The following is a 22,434-nucleotide window of genomic DNA, read 5'->3' as shown; positions in this document are numbered from 1 at the left end:
CCTTTGCAAGAAACACAAATACAGCGACTTTAGATCCGAACCAGCCCAGGGACAGCTTCCCCACCGCTTTCCCTGTGCTGACTCTGCGGAAACCTGCCCAGGAGTTTATCACGGTGCTCACCGTGCTGGAGAAAGAGCAGCCGAGACAAGCAGCCTATCAGCCTGCGCGCAGGCGTCACTCAACGAACTCACAAGGTCAGAGATTATTTGAAATGTTCAGGTTTATTTGTAATAGGAGACTGTGAGAACAGGCACAGAAACCCCAGGGGGACAGGGAGCCGTGCAGGCACGTAAAGGAACGTAAAGGCCCGTAGGAACCCCACAGCGCTCGAGCGATGCTGCCTAAGGGGTGTTTGGCCAGGAGAGGGGCTGGATTTCGCTGCTCCACCCCTCTACACCGACGGGGCGAAGCCGATGCGGTTGTTGCCCATGTCAAAGACGGTGTAGTACTCCTTGAGGAAGACGTCACCCAAGATCCAGAGCGGCTGCCCATTCTGGGAGGGCAGGTAGGTGACCTCAATCCCAAGAGTGCAGTAGCCATTGCTCTGTAAGGGGGGAATAACGGGGAGTCAGAGCCTCAAACAAGCACCAGGACCCTGCCAGCGGGGCTGCAGAGAGGTGGGATCTGCCCGCACACATAGGGAAAGCATCGCTATTGTCAAGAAGCACCAGGTCCTTTCCTGGCCCTCAGGGACTCAGCAGGACGAAGCTGCTCAGCTAATACATACGTTCAAGACATAGGCAGAGGGACTGAGCGGGAGCTGAGCTCCGTTGATGACGAAGGTGATGGTGGGCATGTTCTGGACGCTATTGCAGTCAACTGCATACTGCGGAGAGAGGGTGAAGAGGAGGTTATGGCTGGAAGAGAGGAGAAATACCCCTATAGGCAGGGGTAACATACACTTCATCCCCTGGCAGTGCCACGTTGCCTTGTCCTTCCCTGACACGCCTGCAGTACCGTGTTCTGTAGATGCCACATGAGTTTTGTGGGACCTGGTCAAGCCCACGGCTTCTGGCTCCCTCGCAAGCCTCCCATGCGCCCCTCCAAATCATCCCCCACACTTACACCGTAGCTGGTCATCTGGGCACCCAGGGCCTGAACGAAGGTGTTCAGGTACTGCTGGGGCACCGTCAGCAGGTACGTCCCTGTGTCCACGATGGCCTGGCAGCCCTGGCTGCACCAGCCGGTCGCTGACTGTCCGATAGCAAACCTGGGAGGAGAATGGGGAGAAGGACGTCACTAAGCACCCACTGGGCAACTAAACCTGTCTCAGCGGGATCGATAAGTCTGGGGTGCTTTGAAACCCAGTTCCAACCCCTGCCCCAAGCCCACACCTGCTGCGATAGCTGCAGCTTCAACAGGAGGACAGCAGTACACGAGCTGCTGGGGTGGATCGTGGCCATGAGGTACAAACACAACTCACTCGTCAACTGTGACCTGCCAGTAAAGCTCCTGGGACACCGGTGCCCACATAATGTTCCCACTGAAGAACCGACTGTCAACTCCTCCGAGAATGAGCTCTCCCCCGTAGTCGTAGGTGGGTTGGCTGCAAAAACACAGAGTTACAGCAGCAGAGGTTGGTAAATCAAGGGACAAATTCACAAGGAACCTGCACGGGAACAGGCAGAGGGACACCGGTGCATGGGGGACATGCAGAGGGCCCCGGGAGATTTTTACCGAGAGAAGTAGAAGCTGAAGACGGGCTCAGTGAGCTGGTTCTGCTGCAGCATGCCCTGCAGCGCGGTGGGCGTCCCTCCGGCCGCCAGCGAGGGGTAGGCCATTCCCAGGATCCCATCAAAATTGGCGTAGTAGAAAGGCTGGGTTGGTTCGTTCTCGCTGAGCCCGAACTCCTGGTTTGTGACCGAGATGCTCTGGATCTGGAGGGGAAGGGAACGCCAGGTCAGCCTGCATGCTTAGGCAAACCCGAGCAGCCGTCGGATGGGATGACTGATGCCCTGAAAGCCCAATGAGGACACTGCAAGGTCACAGCGGGTGAAAACATCTCCAGGCAGCTGGGAAAATTAGCAGGAATTGGGTTAAAGCAAAGTAAAAACCCAGCTGGGCAACTGACAGTGGCAATAACCACTTGATATCAGTTCTGCCCATCCCAGGTCCTGGTTTGCCCAAGTCTTGTCTACACGACACACGAGATCTGCTGCCCTTAAACTGTCCCCCAGGCTCCTTCCATCAGGGCACCCAGCTGGTGCTGGGGACCCAGCGCCCAGGAAGACAAGGACGGCGCGGGGTGCACTCACCGTCAGCGTGTCGTAGCCCAGCACCACCGTGAGCGCGCCGCTGCCATAGGAGAGGGTGTAGGACTGGCCGTTGTAGACGAAGGTGGAAGACTGGTTGGGTGCGAACTTGGCGTGATTGACTGCGTGAGAGAGAAGAGGGCAAAGCTCCTGGGCACGTGCTCGCCTGGCTGCGGTGGGATGGCACCGCTGGTCGCTCTGCCGGGATAACGCCTGGGCGAGCGGCTTGCCCAGCAGGGAGCAAGTCGTGAGGAGCGGAACGGGCTGTCCCTCTGCCTCGCGGTTCTCTCTAAGGTGGGGTTTTGCATCCCAGTTTCGCCTGCGTCCCTCTCGAGGGACCAGCCACTGTGATCGCAACCACATCAGCGTGAGCAAAGCCGCCAGCAGCTAAATCCCCATCGCTCTGCTGCCAGCAGCGAGTCACATCGGCTGGGCTCTGCTGGGGAGTGGGACACCAGCTCCACGATTCGCAGCTTTGCTCTTCCCCCCATGAAAGATCAGGCACAACCAGTGTGATTTCTGTGCTCTGGGGACACCCACAATGGCCGCAGTGATTTGGGCATCTTCCTTAGCCAGGCACATAAGGGCAGAGGGCTCTGTATTTCCCAACCAAGGCACGAGCTGGCACTGGGGAGCAGCTATCCCAGAGCAGCGTGCCAGGATCATTTTTGGTCTGGCATCATGATTTCCCCCATGCAATCAGGCTACGCTGAGCCTCTCGAGAAGCTCCGAGCAACGCGGCTGCGGTACTCACGGCATGCCTGCGTCTGGCAATATGTGGAGGGCACCCACAGGTTGGAGGAGCCGGTGTCGAAGAGCACCAAGAAGTTTTGCGGGGGGGTCCCGAGGCTGATCTCCCCGAAGTAGGAGGACTGCGGATGAGAGACGACGTATCTCTGTTGGCTACAGCGTCAGGGACAGAACAGGCTTTTGCCTCCCGGCCCTGGGAAATGCCAGGCTCACTTTGGCAAATAACAACAGGGGCAGGAACGGGCTGAACTCTCACCTTGCTTGCCCAAAAGATGTAATATTAAATATTTATTTTGTTATGCCTTTTGTCACATATAGAAAAGCATCGCTTTTCATTGCTGGGGAAAAACTGTTCTAAAGGCTAAATTAGAAGCTTAAAAAAAGAGTGGGGGGATAAAAAGCAACCTCTCATTCCTGGAGGCTCAGGTGTGAACAGATCCTTCCGGCAACTGGGAAGGAGGAGGAAAGGGGAGTGTGGTGTAGGGACAGGCAGCGAGAGGGGACCTGGGGTACTCACATCCAGGTGGTTGGTTATCGGCTCCTCCACAACATAGTCCTCACCAAAGTGGTATTTCTTGGCTGGGTCATATTTAATTTTCTTCAAGAACTCCTCCAGCACTCCTGCCTCCCTCATTTTCTCCCGTATAGTCTTGGTTTTCTTCAGTTTGATTCTGTACAGAGGGAAAAAAAAGCAAAACACAGCAGGAAATCAGGAGAAGATTTGGGCATTTTCAAAGGGTCAGTTCTCCTGGCTCCTTTGAACCCTGCCACAACTGGAGCCCTCCGCTCGGCTGCCTTGTATGTCCTCAGGGGCTGCCCTCCCAGTGAGGGATGCAGCCTGGACTGGGACCCCAATGGTCTGTGGAGGTGCAGGAGGCTGGGGGCACACCTGGTTAGGCTTGGTCGGCATCCTCGGGGACGCAGTGCAGCCCGTGCAGGTTACAACTGCAGCCAGGCTCTGTCATCTACCCTCTCCCGGCTCATTCTGCCACAGCGGCTGCTGCAGGACACCCACCTCACCAGCCCCTCCGAGAGCTGGAGACACACCAGGGCCAGGATGAACCACTTCATGGTGCAGGAGTTGTCCACTAGTCCACACGCACCCTCTTGGAGACCTCAGCAGGTAGGCTGAGCTGCTCAGACTCCCCAGTTTTATACTGGGAAGCAGTGACCCTCCCTTATCTGCTGACCTCGATTTTCCATTACCACCACGCATGCCTGTGGCTTCAACGGTTTCTTTGTATTTTGGGCCACGAGGATTTTGAGGAGCTTGTGTCCTTAGCGAGGTGCTCAGGTGAGAAAAGAGCAACACAACACCTTCGATAGCGAGATCAAAGTGTTGCCATACGATAAGAGGCCAGCTCTTATCGCAGCAGAGAGAGGAGTGACACCAGCGTCACCGCGGTGGGGTGTTATCTGTGTTCGTCGAAACCCGTTCAAACCTTTTCCCAAAACAAAGGCGCTCGCGGCTCTTGGCGCGGGATGGAAACACGTCAGGCTTTTGTCTGCCGTTCTTCCGCCCAGCCGCCTGCCCGCGGGGACCTTCTGGCGTGGAGGAGCGATGGCTGCAGGTGTCGAGGTTTTTCCAGGTCACGGTGCAAAGAGCTGGAGCTGCCTGCTCCGCTCCGCCTGTCCCAGGGGCTCGCTGAGCCCACGAGGTTTCTTCTCCTGCTTTCTCAGGTGGTTTCCAGCCCTGTTCTGCCTTCTGGTCCGTCGTTCTCTGCTTCTTCATCTGGTCTGTCCTCCACCTCTTCATCAGCCTCCCAGTCCTTCACCATCCTCTCCTCCACGTACAGCTGGTTTCCCTATGTTGTACGCCTCAATCCTGCTTCTGCTTTCATACTGTTGTGGACAGAAATCACATATTTTTCCTTTTTTTTTTTTTAATATAGTTTTGTGGAACATGATTCCCTTTCCATCCTGCATTAAAAGGCAGGTGCTGTGCCTCCCTGCGCGGGGAGGTTTAACCCACCCATGGAGGAAGCCCTCGGGACCAGCCCAGCCACAGCTTCACCCACCAGCTCCTCACACCAGCCCAGAAAGTCAGGAAATTCCTTGTTTGCTTTTTTTTTTGCATGAAAAAAAAAAAGAGAACCACAAACACAGACCTCCCAAACTGCCAACAAACACCCAAACAGACCAAAACATTTTCAGTTATAACCCAAATATTTTTCTAGCAAATGGACCAAAATATTTTTGTTCTTAACCTAAATATTTTTCTAGCAAACAAACCAAAACATTTTTGGTTATAACCTAAACACTTTCTAGCAAATGGACCAAAACGTTTTCAGTTATAACCTAAATATTTTCTAGACTTTCTCCATCCCTGCTCTGAGCAGCCTGGTGAGGAAATCACCTTCTCCATCACCTGCCGATAGCCCGGCATCGCTATCGCTGCCCTCATCCCGTGTCAACGCTCTGCACAGATTTTATTCCCTTGGGAGCATCGGGGAGTGCGTGTCCTTTGCTGGATATTGAGACTATAATAAAGCAATTATCTTGTTTGCTAGCAGGACTGATAGAAAGATCAACTTATTAAGATTGGATAAAAAGCAAATTCAGGCTGAAAGCAAAGAGCAGTTATCAAAACGTCAATACAGCGAGTGTTATCTGCAGGTCCCCACGGGGCCTCAGCCTTGCCAAAAGACAAAGGAATAAGGTGCCCTCTACAGCACACAAACACATTCTACCTCTGGCACTTCTTGACCCAAAATTAGACAGCACTTTTTTGCCGAGATCCCATGTCCCTGTGCAGAGCAGGACTCGGCCAACAGCACGTCCCCACGCCGCTCCGAGGCAGGACTTCTCCTCGGGGCATTGCCCCTCCTTCACTTTCAGTTTCTTTTCTTTTCACTTTCAACACGAGCCAACAAATCCTATTAAACCACCGGCCACTGCAGAGGTGGGCACCATCTCCCAAAAGCTGGTAGCTCTCGACAGAGCATTTCACAGGATTAGAAACAGGCTCTAAAGTGAGATCCAGCCTCTGCCAGGAGTCAAAGGTCTCTCCGGTCTGCAGACACCACTCCCAGAGCCATCAGAGGACAGAAACCTTTTCAAAGACATTGCCGTCACCCTGAATATCCTCGTCTGCCCTGGGCTTTGCTCTACCCACAACAAAAACACAGAGAAACAATTGGTCCCAACTCCAGGACAATTCCCCACCCCAGTTCCTGCGCCTCTGCCCCAGACACAAACTATTGCTGTTCACTTCAGCAAACGGTAGCACAGAACTTAATAAACACAAATACAGGACTGCCAGAAGCTTCCCTTGGTCACTGAAGCCTGTTGCTCTTGCAAGCACCATGTCAGCTTAAACCCCCTCCTGAAGGTGCCAAATCCCAGCTGAGTTAATGCTCTTCCCCTTGATCATTTAAACAGTCTTGCTCTGGGTGTTTAATTTAAAATAGCTCTATAGCCTGTGCCTGGAGCACAATTGCTCTCTGCTTGGGTCCTCCAACCAAGAAGAGCTGTCGGTGGGACAGCACGGGTATGTCTGAAGCAGCTGTGTTTATGAACTGCACACAAGCACACGTATCCTTTACTCAGTGCTGCACGAGCTGGTTTTAGTGTTTTATTTCCAAAACAGAGATTATAGTACACAGATGAGCAGCTTCCATCCACGTGAAATTAAACAGTCCACGAGAATGGCTCCTGAAATAAACTGCTAGGCTCTAGGGCTAACGCTGAAATTCCCAAACCAGGGTGAGGAGCAGCCACTTTATGATGATCTTCTGAAGAGACCTCCCGTCACCCTGCTCAGCCCCAGACCCCCAGCTGATGCTTGAGCTCGACATCACCTCCTTACACACCCCAAAACGCTCCCCACCTCCCTGCATCAGTGTCCACTCAGGCACCTGAAGTTTAGAAATGCCATCCCAAGAGATATTCCCACAATGCTAAGGGCTACCCTGCAAACTCCATGTCAAATGCCAATGGCAAATGCCATGCTATTTTCAAGCTATTTTCAACTTCTTTTTGACAGGGCTGTCAAAGTCTTCCTAGAAAGGGAAATTAAAAATATTTCGTTATGTTTTCCTGGTATAGGATGGAAAGAATAACATGAGTTTATCATCAGTTGTGTTATCTCCTCTGTTTCCATTCCAGTTCTTACCTCCAGCGTTTTAGCAAGTCATGGAATGACCCTGAAGGAAAGAAACACACAGGTCTGGATTAGAAAGACACTGCACATGAAGACACACTCACTGAGGGAGACACAGATGGCACTCTTAGCTGTTCTTCAGTCAGTTCCTGCTGGGAAAGAGTTTTCAGGGGGAATTTTACAAGCCAAGGACTTAAACTGTGCATGTTACTGCACAATTAGCTCTCATTTGCCGTAGAGTTAGGAAAAACAAGCAAATGGACTATTTGCACAGAGCGATGGCAAAGAACCCATGAGAAAGCCCGTGCCTAGAGCAGACCAGCACGGCCAGGACGAGTGAAGCCACATCTTGTTCAACATTGGCAAAAGCACCTTGTTCCCACTAGCCCTCAAATTCCACCACTCCAAACCATTATCTTAAATTACTCATGTTTGAAAAAGCATGTCTTAAAGGGTAGGTACTCCAGAGACCATGAGTATTCTTGCTATGTTCAGCCTACGTCTAGGAAGACCTGGAAAACAAAGGTTGCAGGAAGTCCAGCTTGAATTGCATGTGGACAACTGGTGATTGCTGGCTTGGCTTTCAATTTTAAATAAAAAGTTCACCTTGAAATGGGACAGTTGTCTCTTTGCACCACACACAGAAGACAGGACCACCGGATAATCATCATATTCCATTTATTCTGTATACATTCATAGTGCAGAGTAACGTAAGACATGAGGAGTCCTCAGGTCACATAGCGCTGCTGCTGCTCTTCACCTGTAAGGTTACACCCACATGAGATATAAAGAGGGACTGAACGGATATCCATAGAAATAACCTGAAGAAGCAATTACACAGCAAGATCAACCCCTCTGCTCAGAGCAACGGACTCCCCGGCGGCCAGAGCCCCGAAGCACCTTTGTTTTTCTGCCCCACCAGAAATGTTCAGGATCGAAGACACCAGCACGAGTAACACCAAGGGGAATCGCATGGGAGGAGAGCTTGAGGTAACACGGATGCATCCGGGCCTTTCAACTGTGAAATCACATTCACTATGGAAGAAAAACAAATTAGATCCCTTCTTCACAACCAGCCTTTTTCATATCCTGGCTCGTAATTGCCAACTTCAAAGCTCTCAGGATTTCCACTAATGTATTCACCTTTGGTCCTGTTCGCTAACAGGAATCTAAACCTGTTCTGCTGCCTGCGCGCGGCATTTCAAGACAAGCCAAGTTTGAGGGAAAGACAAACTTCCCAGAAAGACTGACAGCAGCCCTCCCAGGAGCTTCAGCTCCTTTAGGCAATGCGTTCATTAACGATCACTCATTAATGATACTTCACAGTTGAGATACTACCTGAGCAGGCTGAGCAGCATCACACGGAGGGACAGAGGAAAGACCCTGGGAGAAAATGGCTGAGAAAGCAGACAGCTGTAACACCAAGCCCTGGTTGGGTTTTTCTCCCAGTGAACAGCATGGCTTAGGTAATAAAAATATCAATACTTCAGGAATAACTAACACATTTGAGTCTCTCTGCAGAAATATTGATCCTTTAATTCTCACAATCCAGCCTCTCCTTTGCCATCCTCTCCCTGTAAGGCAGGTACAACTCACAGATACTCAAACTCCCTTCCCTAGGGGAAAAGAAGGCACATAAAATGGGTCAAAAGAAAAAACAAACCAAAACACCCTCCCACGATAAAAGACAACTGAGCACTGGGAGAAGCTATGTTCCTACCAACAGGTTCTTAGGAAAGAGAAGGGTAAAAGATCTATTTATGCATTCACCAGGGAAGAAATATCAGGGGAAGAAGTCTCATTGATTAACTCAAAACTCAAACAAGAACCACTTAAAAAGGTTAAGACAATTAAATTCTCTCTGCATAGCACATGGCTGCTTACCAAGTCATCCCTTGAACTCCAATCTCACAAGCAGAGGAAGGAGACCAGCGAAGATGCAACACAGTCCCCAGCAAGGGCCACACAAACCTGCTCCCCAGCCAAGTACATAAACCAACAGCTAAGCTCATGCTGCCAGGTCTTCGCCATGGCTCAGGCTTGCTTCATTGTCCTGCCTAAACCTTTTTTTCAGAACCAAAGTCTCAGCAAACCCAACAGTTGACTGAACACAGCTCCTTTTTCCGAGTTACCCATTCACAGACAAAACATGGAGGCAAACCATCTGCTTTGCAGGACCGAGCTTGGGAGAGTAAGAGATCTCAGAGCTTCAACTCAGCTTCAGGGACTAAGTCCAGAGCAGGCTTCAGATGTACACGTGCTCATCCGTTTCCTCCTGGTCACCTGTGTGGCATCAGTTGGATGTGCAGAGCCCTGGGTGAATCCTTCTTAACTCAAAACCAGATTTATGGCTGCAGCCACAAAGGGTGAGGTATTCTGCTCCATGGAGGTGATCTTCACTGTGGGGGATATTCCATGGTCGAAGGGATAGAAGGAGTCACTGGGTATCCCTAGCTTAGTTTCCCATCCCAGTAAGCATGCACATGGATATTAGTATGCATCCATTGGGAAAGTCCAGCAAACTTGCACGTAAGGCTCAAAGCAAGACCTGGAAGATCCATCTTTACGAGGTGCCATAAACATCCAACATGTTGCATAAACGTCATTTTCAATCAAAAGAAAACTCTCTTACTGCGAAGGAAAGATCCCAGAGGGTCACCAGAATGGATCCCTCCTCCCCACCACCTGAATCCAAGAACTGCAGGAGAGAGGAAAGGCCAACCCAGATGTCCTCCCTGCCCTTCCACCCCACACTGGTTTCCCCTCCTTTCCAAGCGTGGCCACTAGAGGAAGCTGCGACCCTGGTGAGCACTGGAACACGGGCAGAAATCCCAAATCATGGCATTTCTGCTCCCGGTGCCCCAGGAACTACCGCCTCAGTGTTCAAACACCACTCTGCTCTTCCCTTGCACTTTCACACCACCTGCAAAATTGAATATTAAGAAGTTCTCAAAGGGTCCTGGCTACTCAACACAGACATTGCTCTTGTGAGGGTTTCCAGAAAAGCAAAAAAGTGAGAAAATCACTGGGATGTGAACCTGATACACACCATAAATGACAACTGGTTTCCTGGCTGCCTGCACGGTGTTTCCCATTTAATTGCTTAAACATTAAACAGCCAGCATCAGCTCTACGTTTTCTCATCTTTAAGGTCAAGGAAATTTTTCTTCTCTTTCTTCGAGTAGGTGCAGCATCCTCCACTATCGATTCTGCATCTCTCAGCTTAGGCAGTGGAAAGGAAGGTTCATACAGAGGCTCCCAGAGCACTGCCCTGTGCTGCCACATGGGAGTTGCTAGTGCTGTCCCAGAGGGTGACACTTACACCTTAGAAACTCTTTATTTAAATAGTTTATTTAAAGCTTAATGCAGTTAACTTTCTTTTTTATATATATATATATATATATATATATATATATATATATATATATATAAAAACAATTTCTTCTCTCACTTCCCTACATGAAAGCTAGATTTAGGGGGATACATTACTTGCCTCTTTTTTTTTTTTTCCTTCAAATAAAGTCATTTGGTGTACATATAAAAATATATTACTTGCGTTTCCTTTCAGTTATAGATCACACAAGGGCTGGGGTGGAGAAAAGAATGGAAGACAAGCACAAGGACTTCCCCCCAGAAAAACAAAAACCAGTGAATTTAAGCACACTGAATTTATAGTGCAAGAGCAAGCCAAGAAATCCATGTTCTGCCAACACAGGCATGGCATTACTCATACTTTTATCATGGTTTCTGGACTGCATGGCACATGTCCTTGTTCCCAAAAGGGTCACATTTCAATATGACATTACAGCACCATAACGAAAAAGGCTGAACTTAAAAAAAAAAATCTGGAAATCAAGTTTTGGGACCTCAGAAGCAAGCTGCAGCTGGGTGAGCGGGTCCTCTCCTCCTTCACACCGCAGGCTCACTGACTTCAACATCAGAAAACGTTGGGGACAAGACCACAGGAAGGTTTGGCAACGTTTCTGCTGGCAGCAGGACAGCTCCGAGCACTGGATCTCTCAACTCCTAATCCAGGGAGGAAGATGAAGCAAACAGCAGAAAGGTGAGACTCCAGAGCACCCCAGAGCACTTCTGTCTCATTGAAACAGCTTATAATGGCAAAGAGTTACCCAGGGAGGGGTTAAGCTGCAGCGTGTCGCCGTGCGGAGAGGGGTGGTGGAGCATCCTGCAACGGGAGAGGAGCAGAGACCCTACACAGGGCCTCACACAGAGGCTTGACAGCTCAGCTTAGACTCAGCCCTGGTATCAAGAAAAAAATCCACATCAAAGGCCACAAGTTTACCTGAGAGCTGAAACTTAGCCCTCCCAAGTCCGTAGTCGTAGGAAACAAAGTGCACATTCACTCAAAACACTGATCAAATATTTCTCATGGATCCAGCCAGGCACGTGGGTGTAGGCAACGACTTTGATACAACTCCAAGCTCAGCTGCCTGGCAGCTCTGCTCGCTCTCCCACGTCTCCCGTACCATTTCCCACCTACCCTGTGACAGTTCAGTCCCAGTTAAAATATTTTTGATTCACAACTGCTCTTTTTCCCCAACTGCAGCTCAGCAAAGTCACCCAAACTCTTCTGAGATCTGCTCCCCAGACAGGAGTGAGCCACAGCGAGTACGTGCTTCACATTGGCACCGGTTTTGGCAATTACCACTGAGACACAAAAGAACATTTAATAAATAAATAAGTAAACAAATAAATAAATCAACAACACTTCTGAACAGCCACCAAAAAGAACCCTTAAAAATCAAAACAGAATACAGTACAACTGAAGTTTTCTATCCCAAACTTCAAATCTCTCTCTTAATTGTGGTCTTCCCCTCCTCTTTTAAAGCAGGGTCTCTTCAGGAAAACAGGTTTATGTGATCACAGTGTCTGTGCCCATGGCTGGAGTTGCCCAATTTAAATAAAATCTGCGAAAGTGACAGAAGTATAAAACGCTTCTACAAGCTTCAAGAAAATAGGTAACAGCACAGAGGGGAGCAAGGAGCGAGTTGAGGGGGGAAAGACCACAGCACGAGCTCCCACATCACCAGGGACCAGCGAAACCACAAGGCAAAACCTGACTGTGGAGCGGCCCAGCTGCAGAGCTCGCCTGGAGTCGCAAGGCATGAAATCCCTGGGAAACGGGCTTGATTTGCAGGGGAGCTCCTAAAGCAACTCGCTTTTGGAAACACTCCTCCACCGTGCTACTGCCCTGCTGCTGCAGCCAGGTTGGCACCGCTCACAGCGCTGCCAGGCCCTCAGGAGAGCTAACCCCAGGCCGTATCCACACAGTGCCAGGGCTCTTGCTGGCACCTTCTGCCCCTTTTGCCAGAAATTTAACCTTCGACCAGCGTCGTCAAATATCTCACAAGGCTTTAAAAATGATCTACATGGGAGAGACAGAGAGGGGAAGACGGACGGACAGACTAGCCTTAACATCAGCTGTAGGAGCCATCCCATGACACCAGGTAATGGGGTAAACAGGGAAGCAGAAGGCAATGGCGAGTGTAAGCCACACCGGGCGACACACTGAAGGGTACCGAAGCCACGACACGGCGCTTGCGCTTGGCGTCGCCCCTTACAGAGGCAGGTCAGTGCTGTTATGTCGGGTTTTTCGCGAAGTCCCATCATCCCTCGGCAGGGCCCTTTGCAAACTGGACATGGCCGCTGTCTTTTTTAGGTCAATGACCGCGTAGGAGTCCGTCCGGCGGGCTTCGTGGGTGGCAGGAGGTGGGACACAGGGCACCGGCAGGTTCTGATGGCCCTTGCGCGGCTCAGCGTCCAGCTCCACCTGGATGTAGTTGAGTTGCCGCGGCTGCTCTGGGCAGGGCCTGGGGAAGTCGAAGTTGAAGACACTGGGCACGCAGCCGCGGCGAGGCTTTGGCAGGAAGGCGCTGCGCCGCTGGCCGCTGCCCCCGTGCAGCGCCGTGTTCTCCGAGTTCATGTAGTTCTGCAGGGGATCTTCTTCACCAGCCTCGGAGTAGCCACTGGGGGAAGGCGTCAGCACGTCCCCGGTGCCCACGTCCTCCTCGCCCCGCCGGAGCGGCTGGCACTCCCACACCGGGGGCAGCGACGGCAAGTTCTCATAGTGCAACAACGCCGTTCTGCGATGGGAACAGCCGGGTAAGCCCGTGTCCTCCCGGGTGAGTTTCAAGCGCCCGCCTCGGCAGAGGGAGGAGGTGCTGGGGGGCAGCAAGCCGTTGACGTTCTCGTAGATGCACTGGGGTGAAGGGCACTCTTCCTCGCACTCGTTGTTGTTGTTGTTGGGGGAGCAGAAGTGCGTCCTGCACTCCCGGTGGTGCTGACAGACACGTCTGTAGTTGGACGTGGGACCTAACACGAACTTAACCTCCCCTGGCTGCAGAAAGACCTGGGGATTGCGGTCTTCGAGGGAGCAGCTGTGGTTCCTATGGGGGAAAGGAGGGTGGACTTCAGGCAAGGAGTGCATACAGTGTCGGCCCCTCAGCTCCTGATCACCATTGGCCGTGTTGACGTAGGTGTGGGACTGCAAGGAGAGAAGCAGAGGGACAGTGAAAGGAGAAGAGACAAGAGCAAAGCAGCTGTCAGCAGCTGAGAAACCAACAGGAAGGGAAAATTCTTTGGTGGCTGATGAAGCAGGAGGAGGTGAAAGAACTTCAGGAGTTGAAAAGATTTTGGGAAGGAAAACACAAAAGCCATTTCTGGTTTTGTGGGCTGAAGGAGAGACCAAAGGGAGTCCAGCTGCAGAAGACACACACCATCTATTTCACGCTCAATGTATATGGCACAGAACAAAAAGCAAATCCACTCGCAAGCTATTTCCTTGAGCAGCTTACACTGGTGATATTGCAGCGCTCACACCTACCTCAGCTTCTCTGATAATGGTTGAGACAAGCTGGGTTTTGCAGGGAAAAATCTTAAATTCGAGAATCAACTGAACATCAAAAATAGAAATAAAAAGAGTCTGAACTTCAGTATGCACATGCACATCAGTTTAGGGGTTGCAGCAACAGGTGACAGGTAGGGCAGCATGACTTGGGCTCACAAGCTAAGTGCTGCTGTTAAATAACTGCCAGGCAAATACCAACGGATCAAGGAAGCCAAGTCAGTTGGCCTTGATAGAGCATCTGTTCTAGTGACGTGTCAGAGAGCAGAAGGCTCCAAGAGCAAAACGAAGCAAAAGAGGAAAAAAAGGATGACAAGGTATGAGGATCCCCTGAGCTTTGCTAGAGTCAGAGAAATCTGAATTGCACAGGACTGCTAGCAAAACAAGCTGCTTGTGCATTGCTTGCAAAGAGCAGAATTTAGGACATGCAGGTTTACCTGCTCATCAGGCCCAATAAGGGCATGAGTAGAGTCTTCACCCACAGAGGAATGCCTCAGGCTGCTCACGGAGGGGTGGCGGGCTGCGGAGTATGATAGGGTTTCTCCAGGGAAGCTGTGAAATCCATTGGGAAATCCTGGGACAGTGTACGCCAGACCTGGGAGAGAATCAAGACAGAAAACTATTAGAGCATTGGTTTGGTACAAAATAAGAGTTGACTTCACTTTCACAGTAAGCTGGGCTCTTAACTGCACCCTGTAAGTCAGCATCAGCCTGTCTGGGGAAGATCCCTACCATGAAGTGGAGTATAAATATACTAGGGTATAAATACAAGGGCTAGGCCCTCCTGTTTAAATCTATTTAAGTCACTCCTAATGGAGACAGGAATTGAGCAAATCCGAATTCTTCCAGATGTGGTTTCCTCTGGGAACCATTCGATCCTTGTAGGCGCTACTTAAAAAGGCCACTTGGCAGCGGTCCAGGTGAAAACCAGCTGAAGGGTGACAACTCAGTTGACTCTTTGAAGGGCTTTTTGTTGCTGTTTCCTTGGAAACAAAATACCACATCACAGATAAGTGGGGCCTTAAAATAAACAAGCTGCATGGGGCACACGTGGACATAAAGATATGGGTCAGCAGCAAGGCAGGGAGAGACTGGGGCTGCAGAGAGCAGTTTCACATGAGCAATTGCAGACACCACCCACGTCTCCGTGTTCCCTCCTCTTTTCCCTGGGGAACTGAAGGAGCCTTACTGTTGGGTGCCTGGGGGGTCCGGGAGAGCTCCCGCTCCGTGGGGTGACTGTTCCTGGTGATGACAACAGGCTCTTCCACTACATTGATACTGTTACACTGCATCAGGTCCTGAAGCAGATTAAAGATCTCCTCTGCTCTGGAACACTTGAAGGCAAAAATCCCTGCACAGAAATGAAGAGAAAGGTCAGAAAAGCAAGAAAGCAATCCTGCTTTAACAGGAGTATATGTAATTCCTGGCTCTAATGAAGAGGCAATTCTGATTTCTTTTGCTGTGTTTAACACAATCAACCCCTGCAACCCACAGCCAGAGGAAAATAACCAACAGCTCAGTGAATTATTGCATCAACAGAAATACAATGCAACGACTGCCATCTGACCAAATGGTGAATTATTACAAGAAAACCAGTGAGCACCCCTGTTATCTTAAGACCATCAACCCCACACGAGCAGAGGTGTGAAAGGGACAGGCTAACCAGTCTCGTTTCATCTCTAATCTTCTATTTGAATTCACTTGGCACCCAGTCCAGTTCTCATTACCAGGGTAAAGTCTATCCAGTGACCACTGGAAGCTGAACTGGGCTCTGTGGAGTGCGCATGGGAGGGAGGGACAAGAACGCCATATTTCAAAAGTGTGTATGGAATTGAACAGCATCTCCCCAAACGAGCAGCCCAAAGCAGAGCTGGTGTGGGCAGAGCTAACCAATCCTAAGCTGGCACGTACACACACGTACACAAGCCATAGCAACGAGAACGGCATGGCAACAACAGCTGCTACCCCAAAGAATAAGGTTTTCAAAATTCTGGCCAAAAAAATAGCTGTATCTGCCTTATATAAGGTGGGGAGCAGCATCAGGAAAGAGTCCTCTGAATAAAATTAACTAAGCAGAATAAAATCCTATAAGGAAGGGAGAAAACTCATCAAAACACAACACCATCCCTCTAATTTCTGTCTGCTTTAAGACTGATGAGTAAGTCTGCGTCTGCTAAAAATTTTCTAATATATGAAGAGCAAATGCCTCTGCTTTACCACCACTGCCTGGACCTCAACAAAACCAAACCACACACAGGGCAGAATTTTAATCACTGATCTGCATCCTGCAAAAGGCAAAACAGAAACTGAAGACAAGGAATTCCCATCGCTGGCAAGTGATAAGCACATGACTCCAGGAGAGAAAAACCCCACGTACATACACATTAAAAAGGAGCATAAGGCACTACAGATTTACGCAGTGCTTTACACAGACACCGAGCAGTCATGCAGAGTCCTTTTGGATAAGGAGTTTACAAACACATTAATAGCATGAGGAAACAAACTTATTTTTTCCCCCGGGGGATGCAGATGCCAAGAAAACGTTCAGCTCTTTAAAAGCAAGAGAGACAGACTGGTAAAGGAACTAACAGGCACCATTGTAACATTGGAGTCTGTTCCCAGCGCTGCTGATGACTTGGCATGTACTCCTGGGTGACTCACTTCCCTTCTCTATGCACAGCTTCCCCATGCATAGAAATTAGTAAAACGTAAAACTCCTTCCCCTCTACGTTACAAAGTGCTGCCAGACACAAAATGCAAAGCATTAAGTAGAAACCAGCACTAACCAAGGCAGAGAGAATGCACTGAGAAAAACAAAACGTGCTCAAACAACTATTGCTACTGAGGCACATTTGGCAGCTCTGTGGCAGAACCCTAAGAGAGACCCGCAAAAAGGTGCAGGTGAGGCCCTTTTGCTTTATCCCTGGAGTTAAGAGATGCTTAACAAAGCTTCAGTCCTGCAAAAAACCCTTTCTAGCTCCTAAGGAAAGAAGTCCAGTGACCCTCCTACCACAGCTGTGCATCGTTTGGCACTGAAGCACAGAGCTGACTGTAACTAACATCCTCTCTGACATGAAACACACCCTGTCCAACGCTCAGGCCTGCTCCCTCACGAGCACCGATGCACTTGCAAAATGAGACCACTAGATTTATGCCCAGGTGCTGAGCCACAATGCTGTTCTCATTAGTGTTTTAATCAGGAGTATTAACTGTATATGCACGCACACTCCGTATTCCGAGGGAAGAGAGGCTGCAAAAGAACCTGTTGATTCATTAGATGCAGGAATTTGGGATGACACAAGCATCAGCTCCCTCCAGCTGCCTGGGAATGGAAACCTCAGCAGTTCCTTCCTCCAGGAACTTCCACACTCACCCTGCCCTGTCTGGCAGCGACGACCGCTCTCGAAGGAGAACAGGTTGGAGTCGTAGCCGTAGCGGCGCAAGCAGAGGTAGGGCCACCTGACAGCGTCTCGCTTGTGAGTGTGCAAGATGAGCTCCGTCTGTGTCAGCTCCATAATCCCAGATCCCAGCTCGTTACCTTCATCGTCCACGTTCGTTACCTGCACAGGCCACAGAGCTCACGTCAGGAAACTCAGTGCATTGGTATCGAAAAAAAACCCACCCACAAAGATACTGCAATGCCCGTGGATTCCCTTTTCATTTACTGAGATGCCTTTTTCTCAGCTGAGAGCATGAATTCATTGCTGGCAGAAGGCGCCAAGCCGGCAGCCCTGGAGACTCTGTGCTTGGCAGTTCAGCTGATGTGTCTCAGCACAGACACTGGAACACAGCCCTGAGCAATAAAAGGTTCCTCTCCAGTTCCCCATGTCCTCGTTCAGGCTGAATCTCAGCGCAGAGGCAATTTCTACTGCAAATACAAATATATTTGCAGCAAAGGTTGCTTAAGGAAAGGAAAAAAAACCCAACAAACCAAGAGAGTACCATATTTGCAAACTTTATCAAGTGAAAGACTCCTCTGCAAGAGCAGAGGTTTTATTTCCTTTCATGCCTGGACTCCAACCCATGGTGGGCTTTGCTAGTAGTCGGTGCTGTCACAGACTCTCTGATGGGGATGAAGGTGCCATACCTACCTTAAATTTGGTGGGATGGTTGTCTGGAATGCTGTCGCTGCACAGACAACTGCAGCAGCTCCCCATGACGTCAGCGTAAGAGGCAATCCCTGGGGACGGGGCACAAAACAGAGGACAATCATATTTTCAAACCAACTCCTCCACCCTCTCCAAACACGCAGCATTTACAGCCTGTATCCTCCTCAATCCCCCTGCATGTGGCACAGTGAGTTTGGATCTCAAACTCTGCAACGTGTTCCTCAATTAATGGACACCGTACAATATAAGGCTAATTAAAAATAACAGCTTTCTTACCATTAGGCAATTGTTGGATTTTTTTTTGAGGAGTAAGAAGAACTTGCCACTACTGTCCCTCTATCTCCTTTGGGACTTCATGGTAACAAGGTGTCAGTGTCACCTAAAACACAAGGGAAACGGTCCCATCTTCCACCTGACAAGGAGAATACAATTAAACAAATTAAAAAAAACCACAGAGATTAAAAAGCAGGGGGTGGAGATGGGGGGGGTGTGACTGAAGTTCCCTTCAAATATCACAAGGAAGGCAGGTGCACTTTTTTTTAATTAACTACCTGCATTTATATGAATATAGAAAATAATTTCTGAAAAACTACACAGCCTACAGCTAAAACAACCTAAAAATAAGAGGTATTTTACCTCTTGGCTTTGGGATCCTACATAGGAGTGGGGTTTATCAGAGCTACTGTAATGCAAATAAAGCACAACAGCAGTAACGAAGGGCTGAGAGCGGTGAGGGTACAAGGAATCACGTGCATCTGCTGCTTAGGAATGTGAAGATACCTTCACTCGATGGAAGGTCCTGAAGGGTCAGAGAACCAGCAGCCTTAAAAGCAAGTGAACACAACAGCCGTTCTACTTGGGACTACGAGAAGTAGCAAATGCCACAAAACATAAAGACTCAGGTATCTGACAACGGTCAGCAAGCGCAAGCATCAAGCAGGCAGGAGTTGCACACACTAGTAAGTGAGAAGTAGTGCTGTCTTTGATGCAAACTTCCACTCTAGGGCAGGGGATTCAGCAGCAGACAACACGAGAGGATGCCATGTTTTATTTGGCAAGAACAGCTAACGAACTCTCCATCTGAGGCGTGAGAGAATAAAGCCATATGGATAACCAGCCTGGCACTCGAGCACTAAATAAAATGAAAAGGCTATTGGAAACCTCGCGCTCTGCCATGCCAGGATCTGCCTCACCAGTCGCTCCAAATTAAACAATGAATCACGGAGTTGCATCTCTGTGCAAAACCACGTTGCACGGCTGCCCTCAGGCTCCCTCGTGGCGCAGAGCGGTGCGGAGGGAGGGGGAAGAGCCAGCAGTGAGCTGGCCAAGGGGTCCCATTTCATTTTTTACATCAAAACAGAACCTAAATTACCTTCAGCTGCAACCCCATGCCTTAGCTGTGGCCCCTGAAGAATTCCCTACCATGTCCTAACCCTGCAAAGTCCCCCAGAAGAGGAATGCTTCCATTTCAGCAAGGTGGAGGAGCTCGGGCACAAATCAAGCTGGCTGTCTCCTGCGCTCTCACACATACCCATCACCCCTAACAGTAACAACACCACATGCTCCCTGTTCAACACCGCATCCTGCTCAAACCACCTTATTTGTTTTTCTAGACTCAGCATGGATTTACTCCCCACTGACCTTACAGGCTTTGATCAATAATTTAGCAACAGATCCCTCTCCGCTTCATCTAATCTGGTCACCAGGGGCCTTGTCCTCCACTCTCTCTGCCCTCCCACTCCCATCTCATCAATTCCCTCAGTAAAAAAAAAAATCTTGTACAAAATATGTTATCTTTGCCCCCTCTTTCTTCTCTATTCCTCTTTCCCTCTGGTGCTCCCTCCACCTGCGTCTGTCTAACCTGTGAGGGGGTTAGGTTGAAGTGCTCTTGCCTATCCTGAACAGCTGCTATGGTCAGAACTGAACAAATGAGTAAAAAACGCCTGTGAGATCCCTGAACACTCCCTCGGCGCTTCCCGCTGCTCCTCGCTGTTGAGTATTTTAGTGGCATCCCTTTCACGCAGGCACTGACACTCTCAAGACTCCAGTCTCTTGTTTAGCACTTCCAACACGCACCTTTCCGACAGCTGTTCCCCAGTTCACAGCCTTACCTAGCTGAACCAGACACTAACAGCACGACACACTTCCCTGCGAGTAAGAGCAGGTGCCTCTGAAGATGAGCAGCCCCATCCTCCCCTCCAGTCTCCCCACCTCCCAGGACCCAAACCTAAATCCTCCTCAACGCCTTCGCAGCCCTCCTTGGCCCAGTCTCCAGAGCTCACCTCTCCTGATCCTGCAGCCGGGTCCTTCACTCCCCTCCCAAACCCTCTGCTCCCACAGACGCTCCGTCCGTGCCCCCCAGCCTGCAGAAGACCCCTCAAGCCTCCACGCTCCTCTGTCCGACTCTCCTAAACCCGGCACTGCACAAGAGGGTCCAACCTCATCCCAAAGGACCAGAGCACCCACCGCGACAACCCCGCACAGGGATGACACCTCGCGTGGAAACGCACATGGCCCCACACCAACCCACCCGTGACCCGCTGCCCCACACCAGCACGGGGGGGAGAGGGGCTGCTGGGGGGCACGTCCAGGGGCAAGAGGGGCCGCTGGCAACGGGAAGGGGCTGGAGAAAGGAGAAAGGGGCCGGTGGGAGGAGGAAGGGGCTGGAGGAAGGGGCCTGCACAGCCCGTGGGGACGGGGGGGGCAAGAGGAAGGGGGGAGTCTCGGGTGGGTAACGGGGAAGGGGGTGCAAGGGGGTGCGGAGGGGATGCGAGGGGACATCGGGGGGCACGACGGGGAGGCGGGACAGGTAGGCAAGGGGGCGGAAGGGAGGCAGGGGCCCAGCAGGAGCCCGAGCCGAGGCGCGATGCCGGTGCTGAGGGAAGGCCCCGGCGCGGGTCGGTACCTGAGGCGCTGCCCGGTTCCGCCGTCCGGGAGCTGAGAGCCGGGCCCCCGCTGCCGGCCGGCCCCCGGCCCGGCCCGTCCCCTGCCCGGCCCGCCGGGTCCGGGCTCGGGCTCGGGGACCGGGTGCGGGTCGGGCCCCGCCAGCGCCCCGTCCCCCTCAAGCCCGGGCCGGGCCCGCCGGGAGCAGCGAGTCCGCTGGCCGCCGCCTAGAGCGTCTCGGGCTGGGAGGACCCGTCCAGGCAGGAGCGCCGCCGCCAGGGGGCGCGCTGGGTCCGCGGAGCCACTGCCGCGGGGGCGGGGCCAGGAGGGGGCGTGGTCACGGCGAGGGGCGGGGCCCGGGCAGGGACCGGGGGGGCAGGAGGGGGGGCAGCGAGGGGGTCCCGGGGCAACAGAGGGCTGAGGGGGACCGAGGGGCGGGAGGGTTTATTGGGGAGGGTCTGAGGCAGGCGGGGGTGCTGGGGGGAGTGAGAGGAGGGCAATTGGGGAGGGGTCTGGGGCAGGGGAGGGTGCTGGGGGGTCAGTGGAGGGGGATTGGGGGGGTCAGGGGCATCAGTGGAGGGGGATTGGGAGGGGTCTGGGGCATCAGTAGAGGGGGATTGAGAGGGGTCTGGGGCAGGCGAGGGTGCTGAGGGGTCAGTGGAGGGGGATGTGGGGGGGTTTGGGGCAGGGGGATGCTCTAGGGCAGTGAAAGGGGATTGGGGGGTTGCTGGGGGGTGCACTCTGCCCCCATTCACAGCATCCCTGTGCACCACCCACTCCAGTTCCACCAGTATCAGAGCACTAAACCAGCACTGTCAATGGCAGCTCGGTGCTGGGGTCCCAAGGTGCTGCACCCCCCGGACCACCTGGACAGGTGCCCGATTGCTCGTGGTTGGGCTGCACGGGGTCCCGACTCAGCCCCGGCGCTCCTGATGGGATGTGCTGAACTGTAATGCCCGCAGCGGGCGTTTGGCCTCGGACAAGGCACAGCTTCCCGGCCGGGAGCATGCTGGGTGTCCGGGACAGTTCAGGGCACATGCGAGGGGGCTGCCCTGCATGCGGGACAAGGGGGAGGCCACGAGGAGACTGAGGCTGGGCTGCAGATTTTACAATTGTCGTTTTTACATTTGCAATTTTCACAATTGCAATTGCTCTGCAATCACAGTCCCACCTGCGCTGTTACACTGCGGAGCTGTCGGGCATCAGCCACAGCTTCGGAGGGGTGGTGGGGGCTGCCAGCTCCTTGGCCATGACCCATGAGTGCTCCCAGTCTGCTCCAGTGCCGAGTCACCCAGCCCTGCCCTTTCCATGGGGACGCTGCTGGCCACATGCCTGTGAGGGACCTCATGGTGTTTCCAGGGAGGTGGCTTCAGTGGAGTGGCAGCTGGCCCCATCTCAGAAAGCCCCGAGTGACCCATCTGTCGAGTCTGAGTCCCTGTGCCAGGCTGGTCTCCTGACGAGCACTTTGCCCA

General features: G+C 51.7%; 2 protein-coding genes across 2 annotated transcripts; both read right to left on the bottom strand.

The window, feature by feature from the left end:
* Positions 1-225: 225 nt before the first annotated feature.
* On the bottom strand, positions 226-4,309 carry LOC137674055 (pepsin B-like). The gene is made up of 9 exons (XM_068419172.1): positions 4,019-4,309; positions 3,521-3,674; positions 3,008-3,125; positions 2,257-2,375; positions 1,679-1,878; positions 1,425-1,547; positions 1,067-1,211; positions 729-827; positions 226-545 (listed from the first exon to the last, which is right to left on the bottom strand). Exons 1-9 carry the CDS (start codon positions 4,072-4,074, stop codon positions 393-395), a joined length of 1,167 nt encoding a protein of 388 aa, XP_068275273.1. The 5' UTR covers positions 4,075-4,309; the 3' UTR covers positions 226-392.
* A 3,474-nt stretch (positions 4,310-7,783) lies between these two features.
* FRS3 (fibroblast growth factor receptor substrate 3) lies at positions 7,784-21,068 on the bottom strand. The gene is made up of 7 exons (XM_068419171.1): positions 20,985-21,068; positions 18,356-18,491; positions 18,062-18,150; positions 17,344-17,530; positions 15,160-15,321; positions 14,408-14,565; positions 7,784-13,610 (listed from the first exon to the last, which is right to left on the bottom strand). Exons 3-7 carry the CDS (start codon positions 18,125-18,127, stop codon positions 12,684-12,686), a joined length of 1,500 nt encoding a protein of 499 aa, XP_068275272.1. The 5' UTR covers positions 18,128-18,150; positions 18,356-18,491; positions 20,985-21,068; the 3' UTR covers positions 7,784-12,683.
* Positions 21,069-22,434: the final 1,366 nt, after the last annotated feature.

The sequence above is a fragment of the Nyctibius grandis genome, chromosome 27 (assembly GCF_013368605.1).
Source record: "Nyctibius grandis isolate bNycGra1 chromosome 27, bNycGra1.pri, whole genome shotgun sequence".
NCBI classification, from domain to species: Eukaryota; Metazoa; Chordata; class Aves; order Nyctibiiformes; family Nyctibiidae; genus Nyctibius; species Nyctibius grandis.
The sequence above is the reverse complement of the archived record's forward strand: the minus strand, read 5'-3'. Positions and strand labels throughout refer to the sequence as shown.

Bases quoted from the DNA above. Each gene is read 5' to 3' on its own strand.
- LOC137674055 (XM_068419172.1), bottom strand. From the start codon at position 4,074: ATGAAGTGGTTCATCCTGGCCCTGGTGTGTCTCCAGCTCTCGGAGGGG. The intron at 3,675-4,018 runs GTGGGTGTCCTG...CCCTCTGTACAG, and splicing joins CTCTCGGAGGGGCTGGTGAG to AATCAAACTGAAGAAAACCA. The intron at 1,212-1,424 runs GTGAGTTGTGTT...TTCTCCTCCCAG, and splicing joins TGGCAGGTCACAGTTGACGA to GTTTGCTATCGGACAGTCAG.
- FRS3 (XM_068419171.1), bottom strand. From the start codon at position 18,127: ATGGGGAGCTGCTGCAGTTGTCTGTGCAGCGACAGCATTCCAGACAAC. The intron at 17,531-18,061 runs GTAGGTATGGCA...TGGCCTGTGCAG, and splicing joins ACCATCCCACCAAATTTAAG to GTAACGAACGTGGACGATGA. The intron at 14,566-15,159 runs GTAAGGCTCCTT...ATTCTCTCCCAG, and splicing joins GACCCCCCAGGCACCCAACA to GTCTGGCGTACACTGTCCCA.